The sequence below is a fragment of the Pollachius pollachius genome (genome assembly GCF_949987615.1).
Source record: "Pollachius pollachius genome assembly, chromosome: 5".
Taxonomy (NCBI): Eukaryota; Metazoa; Chordata; class Actinopteri; order Gadiformes; family Gadidae; genus Pollachius; species Pollachius pollachius.
In genome coordinates this window covers 15,760,303-15,776,846 of record NC_136938.1, presented here as the reverse complement: position 1 = coordinate 15,776,846, position 16,544 = coordinate 15,760,303, and the positions used below count along the sequence as shown (strand labels likewise).

The 16,544-nt window shown below is 41.5% G+C and overlaps 1 protein-coding gene across 2 annotated transcripts in view; it reads left to right on the top strand.

The window, feature by feature from the left end:
• The window catches only part of itga11a (integrin, alpha 11a), a 52,524-nt gene that overhangs the window by 24,946 nt on the left and 11,034 nt on the right, over positions 1-16,544 (top strand). For both annotated transcript variants that reach the window (XM_079736794.1, XM_079736793.1), the window contains exons 11-17: positions 149-293; positions 2,620-2,768; positions 4,961-5,104; positions 9,804-10,007; positions 10,384-10,514; positions 11,374-11,540; positions 15,768-15,907. In XM_079736794.1, the coding sequence (XP_079592920.1) occupies positions 149-293; positions 2,620-2,768; positions 4,961-5,104; positions 9,804-10,007; positions 10,384-10,514; positions 11,374-11,540; positions 15,768-15,907 (1,080 nt within the window). The remainder of the gene's footprint in view (positions 1-148; positions 294-2,619; positions 2,769-4,960; positions 5,105-9,803; positions 10,008-10,383; positions 10,515-11,373; positions 11,541-15,767; positions 15,908-16,544) is intronic.

The following is a 16,544-nucleotide window of genomic DNA, read 5'->3' as shown; positions in this document are numbered from 1 at the left end:
CAATAGAACAATAACAGCAGACCTTTCCCAAGATGAGTCTGCATACATACAGTGTGTGAAGGTGTATGGCGGCACAGCGTCCCATGGACTAGCTGTGGTATCTTAACACAATGTAGTGTCAGCCTTTCATCTGTCTCTTTCCCTGCAGGACGGCATCTTGGTGGGAGCCGTGGGGGCTTATGACTGGAATGGAGCTGTACTTAAGGAGACCCGGCAAGGGAAGGTGATCCCCCCTAAATCCTCCTACACTCAGGAGTTCCCTGAAGAGCTGAAGAACCACGGGGCCTACCTGGGTGAGTAGGAGGGTTGGCCGGGTCCAGTGAGACTATATCATGGGTGGCACTACTAAACAAAAGGTATTGTTGTGGGACAGCCCAAAGCCGTTGTCGATGTATGCCTATTGAGTTGAGGACTGGAAGTCCAACCTAGTGTTTACGCTACCCTGGGCACTGCCAACAGCTACTATTCTCCACCTTGGTGCTGTGCTCAAAGTTCAAACCATTTCAACATGACCCCGGTTATCGCTGACCTCTCGAACATTGTCCGATAAGGTGACAGGTTTGTTTGACATTCTAAAACAAACAGAATCTGAACGCCAACAGCTTTCTTTAGTTCTAAACGTAAATACATTTAATGAGTTAAAATTGCTGAACACACCTGTTGGCTGACTATAATCTATAGCAGATTGCTGGACACTCATCATAGTGAGATGATGAGGAGCTGATGCCAACTAACTCCTAGAAATACCCAAATGGAAATGAATTAGCAGAGTTGGAAATAAAGGGAGGGATCACGGAACTGATATCGCTGCATAAAAAGAGCAGTTTCTTACACTTTTTGGGTTGCATCTTCATGGTTGAATGCATTTATTGTAAGTCCCTTCAGATAAAGGTGTGAGCTTAATAATTGCAATGTAATGTAATTGCTAAAGATTACATCTTGTGACCCTTCAAGAGGCAGCTGAGGATAATATGTTTTATTAGCTTAATACATTGAATATCCCCATATCCTTGGGCAGAAGAGAGCAATATTTGTTAACTAATCAACCCATTCAAACTCAACCCTCCCACCCTTTATTTTCTGCACCAATAAGAATATAATGCTGTATGCGCTAATTTGATTGACAGACCAGATGGATTCCCTGATTGGTTTGGAATGGCCTAAAAACAAAATGGTCTCATATAGAAACAGGCACCGTGATCTCTAAACAGATATCTTCACAGTATAGCTGATGGAAGACTATGCCATTTCAAACTATATAATCGATATAACGTCCACAGTCTCAACCCATTTTGCCTATATGACCATTTTGTTATTGTATAACTACCATACGGCTATCATTAGGTGGATACCATTAACAGTGCAAATTTTCTGATCTGTACTCTTTTAAGAAAGCCCTTAATTCTCTTGTGAAATGTGTGTTTGGAGTTTTATTGATGGTGTGTGCTTAACAATCGACATTTTCACCATGTGAATGAGGATTCACGCAGTTCAGGAATGTCAGTGGATCAACGGGATAATGCAGTGTACTGGTGATCTTTAGGTTGAGAGTTCGAATCCTGATTAGAGCATTATGAACAAGCTGAACATGACATTCTGTCATTGCCACTCATTTAAGAAACACAACATTGAACAGCACCTCAAAGTCATCAGGCAATCAAAATTCTGGCTCATTAGTTTCCAAGAATCTGACTTCCAAGACACAGTATGGCATTAAGGGGAACTTCTTCATTAACCATTTTTCCTTCATAATTAACTCTGTCATATTTATATTTCTTCCGTTAGTGTTCTTGAATACAAATGTTTAATTTCCCCAGAATTTCAACGATTTTTCAGGTATATGCTTTGAAGAAAGCCCTTAATTCACCTGAGAAATGTGTGCTTGGAGTTTTCTGGATGATATGTGCTTATCAATAGACATTTTGACCATGTGAATGAGGCTGCAGTTCAGGTTTATAAGTGGAACATCTTCCCTTAAATATGACAATTATATGTTATATTTATATATCTTCCATTAGTTTGTTCTTGACTTTTCATTTTGCTCGGACCCCGTTAATCACCGCTTGCGGTTATATTTTATTTTATTTCTGCGTACCACTGCTGGTCTGTTTTTTAAATGTGTGGATAATATACATTATTCTTCACCTTGAGATTAACACTCTGCTTTGGGGATTGCTTATATCATCTATGTATAGTATATTTGGCAATTACCAATGACATATTTATGCATCTGACATTGGGGTCAAAGTTAGTCAAAGTGAGTACCATGAGAATGGTGCTTTAAATCACTTTAACATGTGCAGGGGAGAGAATACGGCACCCTTTTTACTGTTAAATAAACTTACCAATAAATATATATTTACATTTTGGGATTATTGCTGTCATTTTAATAATGCAAAAGTTGTAAATTGTAGGTATTGAGCTATACACGTTCCATCTTTCCAAGAAGAGAAGCATGGAAGAGTATTATAGGGCCTAGCAAGAGGAAAAGAGATAAACCCACAAATACCTTTCCAATAAATTATGGTAATTGTACCATCACCCATAAAAAATGCTTTTAAAATGTCCATAGTGTGTTAGTTATGTTGGTCTTAAAGTGTGTTCTCCCTGTACTGCCAGGTTATGCAGTAACATCTGTGGTTTCGGCCAGAAGTGGTCGCCTGCTTGTTGCTGGAGCCCCACGCTTCAACCACACTGGCAAAGTCATCATCTTCACCCTGAAAAACACCGGAAACCTCACCATTCTGCATTCACTCAAAGGCCAGCAGGTATACTCTACATCATTTTGATGTTATACTAAGCTAAGTGTTTCTCCAGCAACATTGTACCACTATACAATATTGTGAATGCTCCATGAGAAAAATGAATACTGTTTTAACATTGTCCCCGCTGTTACATCTTTGAGATCCCTGTGTTAGAATCAAGCTAACTACTGCTCTATGCCAATAGGTTCCACCGCACTCGGTTTAGGTACTCATGAGGTCTGTACTGTCTGACTTAGTTTATTTGGCATTGGGGGATATACAAACTCTGGGAATATTCAGACTACAGTATGTCCGTCTATGTCTATTCTCTATCATAATATAACCGTGTTCCATTGGTTCCCATTTTTAACGATTGTGCCTCAAGGATATCTCTAATAACCCCTTAAAGATGCCTTTGAACCACTTTCTCTCCTGCACAACAACTAAATGAACCCCCTCTAACCAATACCTAAACGTAACTACTACGAATTTTTTCCCTAACACTAACGTGGAAGTGTGAACCCCATTCTAAACATAAAAAAGGGCACATCCCTTACCGTTACTATTTTTGCTCTAATTACCCTCAATGCAATAACTAAACCTAGCTAAAATAAATTGTTATGCAGGTTCAATCCTGCCGTTGTTATCAAAGGCAAGCATTCTACCCAACTCAACATCTGTGTGCCCTTATTTTTACTTGTCACCGTGGAGACCAGTTACCAAGCGACTACATCTGGCAGTCTTCAACGGTTACACCACACGCTCATAAATGTTTCATAATCACATTTTGCCATCCAAGGACACTGAACCTTCTGTGAAGGTGTCCATAACAGTCAAACTTGACATCGGAAACTTGACATATAAAAACTTTGTTTTTATATCCCTCTTGATTTGGCTCTCTTCAGCAGACCTTTTTATCTGTTGCAGTTCAATTAAATCAGTTTTTCTTCATAAAGTTACTAGTAATACAATTTTAAATTGAAGACGCTTCAGTCAGTATAAGAAATTGTATTGTAATGAGGCCACAAGGCCCAGACGGCCATGAAGGTTTTGGTCCAGGCCCTTCTCATCTCGTGTCTATACTACCGCAACTTCCTTCTGGCTGGTGCCCCTACATGTGCCATTAGACCTCTGCAGCTCATCTAGAAAGAAGCTGCCCTGCTGGTCTTCAACCTACTAGTTCTCTCACAGTACTCCACTCCTCCGCACCCTGCACGTGTTGCTGCTTGATGTAGATTTACTACAAGGGTGCAGCAAACCTCACTACCATGCCGTTAAACAAAATATTGATTTTTTTCTGGCCTGGCTCCGCCATGATGGATTGGGCTCCCCACCGACTTCAGGACAGCGGAAACGACTGAAAACTCTTCTGTTCAAACTGCGTCTTGACCCAAGACAAAAGCAACAATTTAAGATGCCTTTCTCTATCTCTTGATAATGTATCTATAATATCGCACTTGAAGCTGTTGTCTTCTATGACTAATTTTATGTATTTGTATGATTCTTTGGAATTTCTGAGCTGTATCTTCATGGTTAAATGCACTTATTGTAAGTCACTTTGGATATATGTGTCAGCTACATAAATATAATGTAATGTAATGATTAACAGTTTAGATTTAGTTAAGACAATAGACAATTGTATATGAATATATATGGATATATATATATATATATATATATATATATATATATATATATATATCAGCCTACTGCTACTAGAGCGATGCTCAGCACTGTCAGCAGAAAGGCCTTGTCTCCGAGAGTTTATTACATCCCATCCAAGTTATTGCCTGAATAATTTTATCCTGCAAAAAAGGATGTTTCTACACACAGCTGTTTCCTGTTTGGAAGGCAGTCACTGACTCTCTAGCCAATGGCGCTCAGCCTTACTGTAGCGTCTAGACAGGCCTCCCACGCTACCAGCACAATACAGAACCGTATTTCACCTTCCCTTCCTGACTCTATTCGTCATCAAACAGCTGATTAGTCAAGCATTGAGCATAAATGCTTTGTTTTTACAATATGAGAATAGGCCATACTTATAGTGAATTTAATTTGCCATTCATTTGGCCAGTAATGGATGGACTAACTACTATACAGTGCAGGGTTAACACAGAGGCACTTAAAAAATGACTGTGTGTGTGTGTGTGTGTGTGTGTGTGTGTGTGTGTGTGTGTGTGTGTGTGTGTGTGTGTGTGTGTGTGTGATTCCTGCAGATCGGCTCCTACTATGGAAGTGTGATAGCTCCTCTGGATATAGACGGAGACGGAGTGACAGACAGTCTCCTGGTGGCGGCGCCCATGTTTTTCAGTGGAGGAATGGAGAAGGGAAAGGTCTACATCTACAGAGTCACAGAGCTGGTGTGTATACGCCACCCTACAGACACACTCACACGCAGGTGTGCATTTACACAAGCATTTGAACAGACACACCTCTAGCACATACAGAACTTCACATTGTTCAGGTTAAGCAAAAGAAAAAACATTAAAAAACCAAACCAAATTGCTTCCCTTTGCAAAATAATTGCCACGATTGATTGAAGAGGAAGCATTCCCACAAATACCCAAAAAATAGATACACATGTATATATGTATATAAACCTATGCACAACAAGCAAAACAACAAGGAAAATGTGTACATTTTTTAACTATGTTGGCAAAGTAAGGCACACATATGTATGAATGTGGTCAGAACCTGTGCAAACATACGTTCTTGGGCCCTCCAGTTCCAGACACTGGTAGAGACCAGCAGGCCCTGATCAAGTGTCCTGCGTATTGTGAAAATGAGTGAATCAGACTGCCTCACTCTATGTATGGGGCAGTCTTGATGTGTATGCAATACACACCAAGACAAACTCCTGGTGCCTTCCAGGTCACCAGTGAAATACTCTGGATCTGCAGGTAGACAAACCGCTCCAAGTCATGCAGGTCTGATATTCTTGCCAGTTGACACAGTGCTAGTTGACATGCTTTATTATACTTGTATGAATTGAGAAAGGAAAGAATTCACCTCTTTGAGGAACTCTTCCAACCCTTTTAATTCAGGGTTGGAAGAAAGGAGTTTTTTTAACACAGAAGAAATGTCTGGGCTGTCCCTGCTCATTATGAGACATGAATGTCAGTTGACCTGCTCCATTACTCTTCAGGTTTCAAAATACTCCCAACGTTGGCTCGATAGAGCAGACCAGCTGCTTGGATACTATCATCACTGTACTACCAGTACAGTCCACAGTATTTAGTTCTCCTGCAGACACAGACTGACAAGCAGAACTATGGTTACAGGAAAAATACAAGGACTCAAAAAGCAAAGAAACAATGGGAAACAATGATCAATGATCACTGATAGAGATTGATTATTCAAATTATTACAATGTCCATATCCAAGTGGAGGTTGTTGCACTTATGCCTGCATCATGATTAATAAAGTAACATTCACGTTTCCCTAATTTTGCATTGAAATGAAAATATGCATGAAAATATTTGCCATTTCTCATGGAACATGGATGAGTAAAACTAGCTTTTTTCTTTTAAATAGTGCAAGGCTGCTGTAATCCTCATGTGTAAACTTTGAATACACAAAATGTCATTCGAGAGGGTAACCTTTTTTATTTACTTATTGGAACTCATGAAGTGATGGTGATATTCTCCCCACGTTGTCATTCTGGCAGGACAAATTACTCAACCTACTATCTTGTCTGACTCCCTCAACCTCGATGTCTCGCTTGACCACACAACCATCAGATCAGTTTGCTCTCTGCATCAGCAATTTCCTTTCGAAATCATGGCCATTATTTTAACTTTATAGGCTGCTGAAACAGAATTATTTTTGAATAAATCATTATTGGAACACCAAGTAGAAAATTGATTTCCACAGTCACACGCATAAGATTCTAATTTCAAATACAACTTCATTCTTCAGAGGTTTACTATCCAACCACATCCCCCAAAGTCGCTTTATGTTGGACATGCAATAAGACAATCTTTATGGAAATCCAGCGATTTTCCTTTGATTCAGCAACAGCTCAGAATAGCTTTTACAATCACAGTGAAAGACCGTAAAATTAAAGATTTCCTCTGGTTGAAACAAAGGAACATAAAGCAGGCTTAGGCGCTCATTTGATCTCCGGCTTTCATGGCTTTTGTCTATTGATGTAACAAATGATTAGCAGACTGAGAACAAATGCAATGAGGAAAAAGAAACAGCTGAGTTTGATAGCTGCTAAAGATTTCAGGACAGCAGTCAGAGCAGTTGTTTAAATAAGTTGATTTCAAGAGAAGACGCGTCCGTCAGCTGAAACTCTGAAGAAAGCCATGGAACAAGGAGTCATAACGCACCCACAACCGGAACTCATCTCCTGACCATATGTGCCAGCTTGATAGACTTATTTTATCTTCTTGTTGCAAGATCTCTGTAGTCTGAACATATTGTTCATGTTTATGGCCGATATGCTGAGTTTGTATGTGCGCATGATGACCAGGTTATGAAAGTTGTGCAAGGGGTCCTGGGAGTGTTTATACCTGGTTTTATGAAAGCTGTCCCGAGCACTTGTCCGCTTTGATACTGAGATTGTTGAGGTTGAGAAGGGCTCAGTTGGAAAGATTAAGGCCCTGTCCATACGGAAACGATTCTTGTGTAAAAAATCAAGTCTTTCACATTTGGGACGACCGTCCAGATGGACCCGGCGTTTTCGGTGCCTGCAAACACACTTTTTTGAAACTAGGTCACAGGGTGAAATAGAGAAAAAGAGAAAAATGTCTCCCTGCGTTTTCGTGTTAGGATTCTAAAGGACGCCATACGCAAACGATGATGTCGTTGCCCGCCCTCCCCAGGTGGGCAACGTTAGCTTTCCGTCTAATTCGTTTTTGTTTGATTTGATTTGTATTTTTTTGTAGCTTCAAATACAGCCCCTTGGTAAATTGAATTGCTAACTGTACATTCAAATGTAGTTTCTGCCCAATCTACAAGTTTGGGTACAACTGCTGATGTTTGGTTTCTCCTCCTCATCTGTATGTTTGTATACAGCACGCAGGCTTGATGCACATGCTCCGCCTCGTCTTCTTTTTTTTTTGTTGGAGAATCAGTGCCACATATAGGCCTGGATTATGTACTACAGCGTTACTACAGCTAGATGCGTTTTTGCAATGAGTCCATTATTAGGAAGAAATAATGAAATGCTGCCAAGGAAAACGGATGTGAAAAGATTGTTTTCATCCGTGTGATGTTGGTCATCAACAAGGTTGTAAAGTAGTCACTTCAGGCACATCTGTCAACATAAAAGTTTTTTTCGATCTGTTTACGATCTTTATTCATTCATTGCGCGGCCGAACTGACAGCGTTATTCTCAGATATAATGAATCTTAAAGACTGCGTCGGAGGAGCTCCGACGCCGGACTTCCTGGCAGGCAGTCACATGGCATGCAACATTGAAATGTGTTAATAGGCTAGAGAAAAGTAATTTCACTTGTTGTTGTTGATTCAGATATTCGATTATTGGAGGTGATCCACAAAAACCTATATAGTTGGAACATGGGATGTCGGAGTAGAGGGTAGTAGGACCCTCTACTCCAACACTGGGCAGTAGGACCAATGGGAATATTTCGAGTTATTGAGAGTCCATGGAGTGTCGGAGAAATTACATGGACCTGAACTGACAGCTGTCTACTGACAACATCTTTCTCAAATTAGTTTGTTGTTGCTGTTGAGTAAGAGGTCAGCCGGTGGCTCTATTACCACTAGTTGAAATGGGTACAGCGCCACCTATCATACCGGGGTATGACATGCTTCGGCCAATGAATCGATTTTCTCACCGCCATGTATAGTCGAACTATGGCTGTAATCGGATTAAGCGGTGCATGTAAACGCAATGACTGACTTCAGTGCGTTTACATGACACTCAGGCCCCGTCCACACAGAGCCAATATTTTGGTGAAACCGCATAAGACTTGTGCGTTCGGGCCGACCGTCCAGAAGGATCCGGCGGACCCGGTGCCCGAAAACACACTTTTCTGAAACCAGCTCCCAGGGTGGATTAAAATAAAAACTGACCCATGCGGTTTCGTGTTAGGATTCGTAGGGACGCCTGAAACGCAGACGATGACGTCATCGCCCCCCCCCCCACCAGCTGGGGGACGTCAGAGTTGCGTTGAACTTTTATTTCATTTTTTATTTGTATTCTTTTTGTAGCTTTAAATACAGCCCCTAGTTCAATTGAATTACTAACTGTACATTAAAAAAGTATTTCTGCTCAATTTCAACTCCTCTCCTCCTCGAATGTTTGTATACAGCGCACAGGCTGGATGCGCTCCACCCTTTTTTTCTGTGGAGAACCAGCGCCTTGAATATTTACCACAGCGTTTCTACAGCTCGATGCGTTTTCGCAATGAGTCCGTCTTTACAGAGATTTCCTGAAACGCAGAGGAAAATAACATTTTTGCACGTGTGGACTTTGCACTCAGTGTTAGTTGAAAGGCAAATGATGTGAATGAGTGACACGTGTAAGTGTCCCTCAGGATGTAGGCATTTGTTGACCTTTCCTTCAAATGGGCCAGATAATATATTAATAAAGTGTTTAACGTTTAGCTTTAATTGTAACAATACTTACAATCTATACTTATATACCTATATAACCTTAATATCTCAGTGCACTGAGAATTGGACTGAGTTCATTGACTAAAGAGGGATCACTCCTTCAGTGGTCACCTCACCGGGACCCTAGGGCCAGCTCTGAGGAAGCATGAGATAAGGGGCTCCCCGCAGAGGGCTGTCTGGGGGGCTCAGAATGGAATTCCCTTGGAACAGGGCCCTTTGTTAACTCCCACACAGGTTTCAATCATGTGGGCAAGATGTTTCTCATAGTTTCTTTAAACCTCAGTAATTTTCTCCCATAAGTTTGAATGGAGGTAGCATATGATCATGGGACTGGTCAATTTAAAATAACTTTTTTAAAAGCCGCACACTTGCTATGCCCTTTCCATGTTTATTTTTCAGGTTAGATTAGACAAGTCATAGTAACGGTGTCTGCACTCGTTCTCTCCCTTCCTCCCTCCCTTCCTCCCTCAGAACCGGTTCATCCTTGAGGGTGCGCTAGAGATCCACAACGGTGGACAGAATGCTCGCTTTGGCTCATCGCTGGCCCCTGTCCCTGACCTCAACGGGGACGGATTCAACGACCTGGTGGTGGGAGCCCCCCTAGAGGACGACCACAAGGGGGCCATCTATCTCTTCTTCAGCCAGCAGAATCGCATCCTTCGCAAATACAAACAGGTAAGTTCATCATAATCACTCTGAGCAATGGTGCTGGGTGGAAGTTCTAACTACCAGGATTTTTTTGGGTTTGTTTACGGAGAGGCACAGTCCAAAATGTAGTGGAGGTTTATCAACAAAACGGTAGTGGCTGTAAACATTCACAGTAAATGATTGAGTGTCATCATGGAGTATATAAGCTCTGAAACCAATTACGAACCTCATCAACTAGCAATGCTGTTCTAACAAATAACACCTGTAGTAATTCAAGGAATATTATAGTACAACGCTCCATTTTCACCGTGGACATCCTCTTGGCAATATTGGGCAGGAGGACGGGATATTTAGAGTAATGCCATGTGTTCGTCCTGTCCTCTCCCTCGCTGCTGTGGTCCAGAGGATAGCGGCTGCTGACCTGGCACCCGGCCTGCGCTACTTTGGCCAGAACATCCACGGGAGGATGGACATGAACGAGGATGGGCTGGTGGACCTGGCCGTGGGCTCCTATGGTGCTGCCGTTCTTCTCTGGTTGGTACTGCCCCTTTAAGTCCAACCACGGCACACGGATGAAGCTATTGTGCTTGTGTGTGTGCGTGCGTGCGTGCGTGCGCGTGTGTGTAGTGGCTATTGCGTTTTATATATAGAAGCAAAAGAAGAGACTCCTTGATTGTTGATCCATCCAGGGTGCGCTATTCACTTGGTACAGCATTGGCCTTCAACTAAACATAACATAAAGTAACGTATTGTTGGCCTACAATATAACCCTGTGGTATGTGTTTTGGTGTACAAGTTCATAAATCAATTTAAAAAAGTCATAATAAATTGTGATAAATGCTAATAGATGTAAAGGGTTAATCTGTGCTCAGATTTTTGAAAAAGTGTGTTTAGCTTATCTCTTCCCAAAGATAGGACCTCCATTTCCCTTCAAACGCTGCCTCACTACCTCTTATCTAACACCTTTGCTATGGCTGTTGCCAAAACATTGAGTCAATTAATAACTAAAGATATGGGAAGTCCTAATCTCCTACGATATTGAGAACATTTCCACCAATAAACCTAATTCAAGTCAAGTCAATTGTACGTGTAGTTCTTAAAGGGACTACCTTTCCGACTCAGAAATTCCTTATTATTACTGACCCCTCTGAATTCAACCAATCTGAAGTCAGGGAAGGGCTAATTATTTTGTGAAATGGAAAACATGTTAAATGTTTGAAACGACTTATGCATGTCAACATTTCCCATGCAGTCCCTTTAATTAAGTCCCTTAAATATCATGCAAGAAAACAAGAAAAAAAAGGAAGGTTCTCAAGGGAGGGTTAGGAGTGCAATGGGTGCCATAATGGACAGACACAATGGTAGCTTAAACAACCCGGCTATTGATCAACAGGTCACGCAGCGTCGTGAGGATCAACGCCACCATCAGGTTCGAGCCCAACAAGGTGAACATCTTCGTGAAGGACTGCCAGAGAGGTGGCAAAGATGTGACCTGCATGTCGGCCATTGTTTGTCTCAATGTCACCGCCAGGACGGCCTTAAATCCCATGCAGGAAATCGGTAAGAAACATTAATCCATCCCCCTCCCTCCTCCTAGCCCCTCACTCCCTTGCCTGTACAATTTTAAAGCCTATTTGGACTGATGCCCAAGAGCAGGGACATCGAGGGATTTAGTCTGAAATGTAATGGGTTTTGCTTCTCTCTCTTCAACACATGACCCAAAGTGGTCTCTTGTGATGTTTAATTCAGTGTTTTAGAGAGGTGTCGTTCTTGCATCAAAAGTGCCACTGACATTCATTTATTTTCCAAGAAATGTGGTTGTAATTTGGCATTGACATCATATAAGACTTTAGAGGGATTGATTCTGTATTAGAAAAGCTATAGCACCATATAAGCAGTTTTTCTTGTTACTGGCATCTCATCTATATCTCTCATCTTCAGGTGGACTGGACTTGTGTATTGCAAACTATGATTGATCTGTATGTGTTCATCTATCCAAGCATGGCATTACAGCCAAAACGTGATGGCCATGAGGAGGGATTTTAACCCAATTTACACCTTCTGCTACTTAACAAGATGGCCACTCAATCCCTCCAGAAAGAGATGTACACCACTCCTTACTAGAATTAGGACCTGGTTAAAAGAAGATCACATCACACATAGGTCTGCATTGAAGACCTCCATCTATATGTTTACACTCTTACTCCATTACTGACGATGGTCCCACAACTGTGCATGGAGTCTAAGAGATGACAGGAAGACCAGGCCGTCTGTATACAATAACAGTGGAATTACTCACATTTGTACAGCATAATTATCCCTCTGGACGAAAAGTTGTGAAAAGAGCAGAGGAGAACCGTATTTAAGGCTCCCTCCCTCCCTCCCTTAGGTTTATACGCCGTTGAGAGGGTAACGCTGTCTGCACGCAAGTGATTGACAGGCAAGATGGAGATTCCCCGATCAGGGAAGAGATGCCGTTATTGGTTAGAAATGAGTTGGAAGCGGCCTACAGTCAAACAAAAGAGATTTGGTTGAGCATTTGTCTCATGGATATCTTACAAATGGCTTTGGCAATTCTTACAAATTACATTCAAATAGAAGCTGTTGAATCTAACACACAGCACCTTTAAATTAGTGGGTTATTATTATGGTTTAATCACTGGGAGACTATACTGATGTGGGCCGTGCAGGTGTCCCTGTTGAAAGCAGATTGGGTGACGCTGCCTGCGGCCGTGGACCACACCTGCAGGGGCCTCTCTGCTCCCTGTTTGTTTGAATGGAAGGGAGATGGGACGGCGCTTAGGTTTCATTCGTGTTTCCAGTGAACCCCCGTCAACTCAACATCTTGATGAAATCCATGAGACGAGTGTGTGTATGTAGGGAGGGGGATGGGGTGTTATCTTTTTCTCTGTGGCCATATCCAGTGGATTAATTTCATTCTCCCCTTGTTAGCCGTGTGTGTGTGTGTGTGTGTGTGTGTGTGTGTGTGTGTGTGTGTGTGTGTGTGCACGCTTGTCTGTCTGGCTGGTAATGAATGGCAGATGTGCTGTTGTTTGTCGGCTCTCTCTTGTATATGAACTGAAACTACAGTCTCCATAAAGCACCTACTTACCTCATGCCAATGTCCTCTCGGTTAAAAGCTTTTTCTGCATCAAAGAAGTACAAACGTTGACTTTATTATGTGTAAATTGAACAGCAAACTGGCAGGTGATGTTCTCTGTGGCCATTATCAGTATCACAGGGACTGTTCATCTGAAGTGCTGTCCTACTTCTCCAAATCCTTAATGTCTGACCTAGGACAAATGCCTTGTTTTATACACTCCATATTGCCTTCAACCATCACCTGCTCACCTTACAGTCAAGCAGCAAACTAGGTGTTTAAGTGTGGAACAACTTAAGGTGAAGTTTCATATACTCTTTAACATAAGAGTTGGAAAGGGATTCACAGTGCCCCATTAAATGACATGTCTAGCATTTAAGCATTTTATCTGGCATTTAAAAGGCATTTGAGAATCCTATTTTACCAATCAATGATTTATTTAATAAATAATTTATTGAAATAGTTTTACTTGATATTGTCCCATAATGTCAAGGGTCAGCTGCATGTCATTTGGCAGAAAAAGGTTAAAAGCACCTTGATTTCTTAGAGGAGACATATTATGGTGTTTTCCCCAGCCGGAGCTGCTGGTCTAAAAAATCTTAGCTATGCTGTTGTTGGAGTGGGGTGGGGAAGTGGGAGGTAATATTCATGTCCCCCCTTCCTACGTAGGAGGAGAGACTTTTTTCAGTTTGTATGCGTGTGGGAGCGCCAGAGACCCAAAACAACACCCCAAATCCAAGGAAAAGTGTTGTTTTCATAATATGTCCCCTTTAAGCCTTCATTGAAGTGTTGCCAACACACCGGGTATCACACAATTTCGTGCTCATGCTCACGAAAAATTGATTGAATCGTGTTCCAGAGCACGATTGTCCGACTTCTTTCGTGCCAAACAGAACGAAATGTAAACCCATACATTTGGAAATGGAGTGTTTCTCTGACTTTTTTGTGCTACACAGAAAGAAATGTTAACCCATGCATTTTGAATGGGAGTGTTTTTTTTCTAGTTAAGAAGGTGCACAGTGTTATCTAGTTATCTACCCTCTAGTTATGGATACGTCAAAACCACAATCTGATTCTTCCAATTATTGCAGCAGACCTCCTCAGAAACTGACACCAACCACTTCCCTTAAACCCAGTCTCACACCAAAATGTAGTGTAACTACGTTATTGCACAACAGAAAACGTAGTAGTTTTGGCCCGCCAAAATGAGGGAATTTGGCCCGCCAATGAGCTCAGACCGTGAAAGCGCCACATGTGTGTGTTTGAATATACACAAACTGTAACGCAAGTGTTGTACACTTCTTTGTTATTTAGATAACCGTTCTGCTGTTGGTGTTATGACGCATAACACCATAATCCCGAGCAACAATCGCAGGCAACAATCCCTTTCTCCTCCATGTCGGCGATGGTGCTCCACCGCTGCCGAGATAACCCCAACTACAAGTCTCGTTGTGGAAGTACCGGGAGCCCACAAACGATAACCCCCGCTACGAGTCTCGTTGTGGAAGTACCGGGAGCCCGCAAACGATAACCCCCACTACGAGTCTTGTTGTGGAAGTACCGGGAGTCCGCAAACGGCAACAATCCTTTTCTTCTCCATTTCGCCGCTCAGTCTGTACTTCAGATTGAAGTACAGACTGAGCGGAAGTGGAAGAACCAGAGGCGTCGAAGAACCCGACGCAGTCGTTTGAGATTCATAATATTTAGATATAGAGCTCCAGGACTCCCGCCGGAGCACCCGAAGTGTGCTAGAATATTTACACAACATGGCCAAAAGCTGTGTGGCCTCCGGATGATATTATGAATCCGAGACATTGCGATGCATCATGCAATGTAAACACTAGTGCATGGTACCGTGGCCGCAAGCTGCTCAGGGCCACAAACCCACCCTCCACCTTGACCCGCCTCTAAAAAACGGAAAGTTTGTTGAAATCTCATTGTGGGACTGGCTCGTAGTGGCTGTAATTCTGCACCAAGGCTGAATTTCTTGAACGTCTTCAATCGTATCCCAGAGCACGGACAATCGTTCTCTGGGATACGATTCAATTGATTAATTTTTTGTGAGCCTGAGCACGAAAGCGCGTGATACCGGGTTGTGCCCACAATAGTTTTGATGATGGTTTGGCACCAGTCCCCACACAAATGTGTCTTGTTTTAAATAAATGTAATATAAATCCATAAATATATTAATTAAAAAAATATTTGCAATTTTCATAAAAAATGTATTTGGATGTTGTTACACTTATATACAAACTGTAAAACTTGAATTAACAAGACGCTTTTCATTTGTCAACTTGTTTGCATTTGTGTGTGAACTGGTCTGTATTTATATGTGGATTTTTGAGACTCCTGACGTGGCTGAATTCACAAATGCATTTTTTTCGACAAGGAGGACTCTGTAGCCAATCAGATGCCCCCCTCGTTTTCAGCTTATCAATAGACATTTGACCATGTGAATGAGGCTACAGTTCAGGTTTATAAGTGGAACATCTTTCCATAAATATGACAATTATATGTTATATTTATATATCTTCCATTAGTTTGATCTTGACTTTTAATTTTGCTCGGACACCGTTAATCACCGCTTGCGGTTATATTTATTATTGTTTTATGAATAATGAATGGTATAATAAATAGTATAAAGTTATGCATTTACTTACATGCTTTCTGTTTTTGTTGTCAATTAGCGATCAAATACAACGTCTCTATTGCGGAGCGTCGTTTCAACCCCCGCGCCATTATGGACAGCCTGGAAAAGCTGCAACCTCAGAACCTGACCCTGCTTCCTGGGAAAGAGACCTGTGAACACATCTACTTCCATGTGTTGGTGAGGCGACCACCCTTTCTAACCCTTACCACTTATTATCTAACCGCATTTACCCTTCCAGTGTCTGGCAACCACCAGAAAGCATCATTTGCAGGCATTCTACATCAGTTGAATGTAATTAGCTAACCCTGATTATAGTGAACTGATCTTTTTCTCACTATTTAGCTTATCGATTTGAGTAAATAATGCATGGTTTAGAAAAGACGATCGCTGTGTTCTGATTGCATGTTGTGTTGATGTGCTACAAACTGTACTTAACAACATGTGTACTAGTAAATTCAGCATTATAAAGCATTGTTCTGACACGTTATAGAAAAAAAAAAGCTGAGGATTTTCTAAATATTGAACGTACTAATAAGGCATGATGAACTCCAAATATTGCTGCAATTCATGATTAGGTCAAGTATTTAGAAAACATTAGTTACACTTCTTGTGTGAGTTCTTCTTGGGATTACTATACATGCCCTAATCTTCTGCAATGGTGCTTGAGGCATTTCCAGCATTTAGATGTAAATTATAATTGCTAAGTAAGGCATAGATAGTCCTCACATAAGATTAGCTCACAAAAAAGACTTAACTAATGGATTTAACTACCTGAATTGATTGATCCAGCCTTTACATGTCGTTTATGAATGCT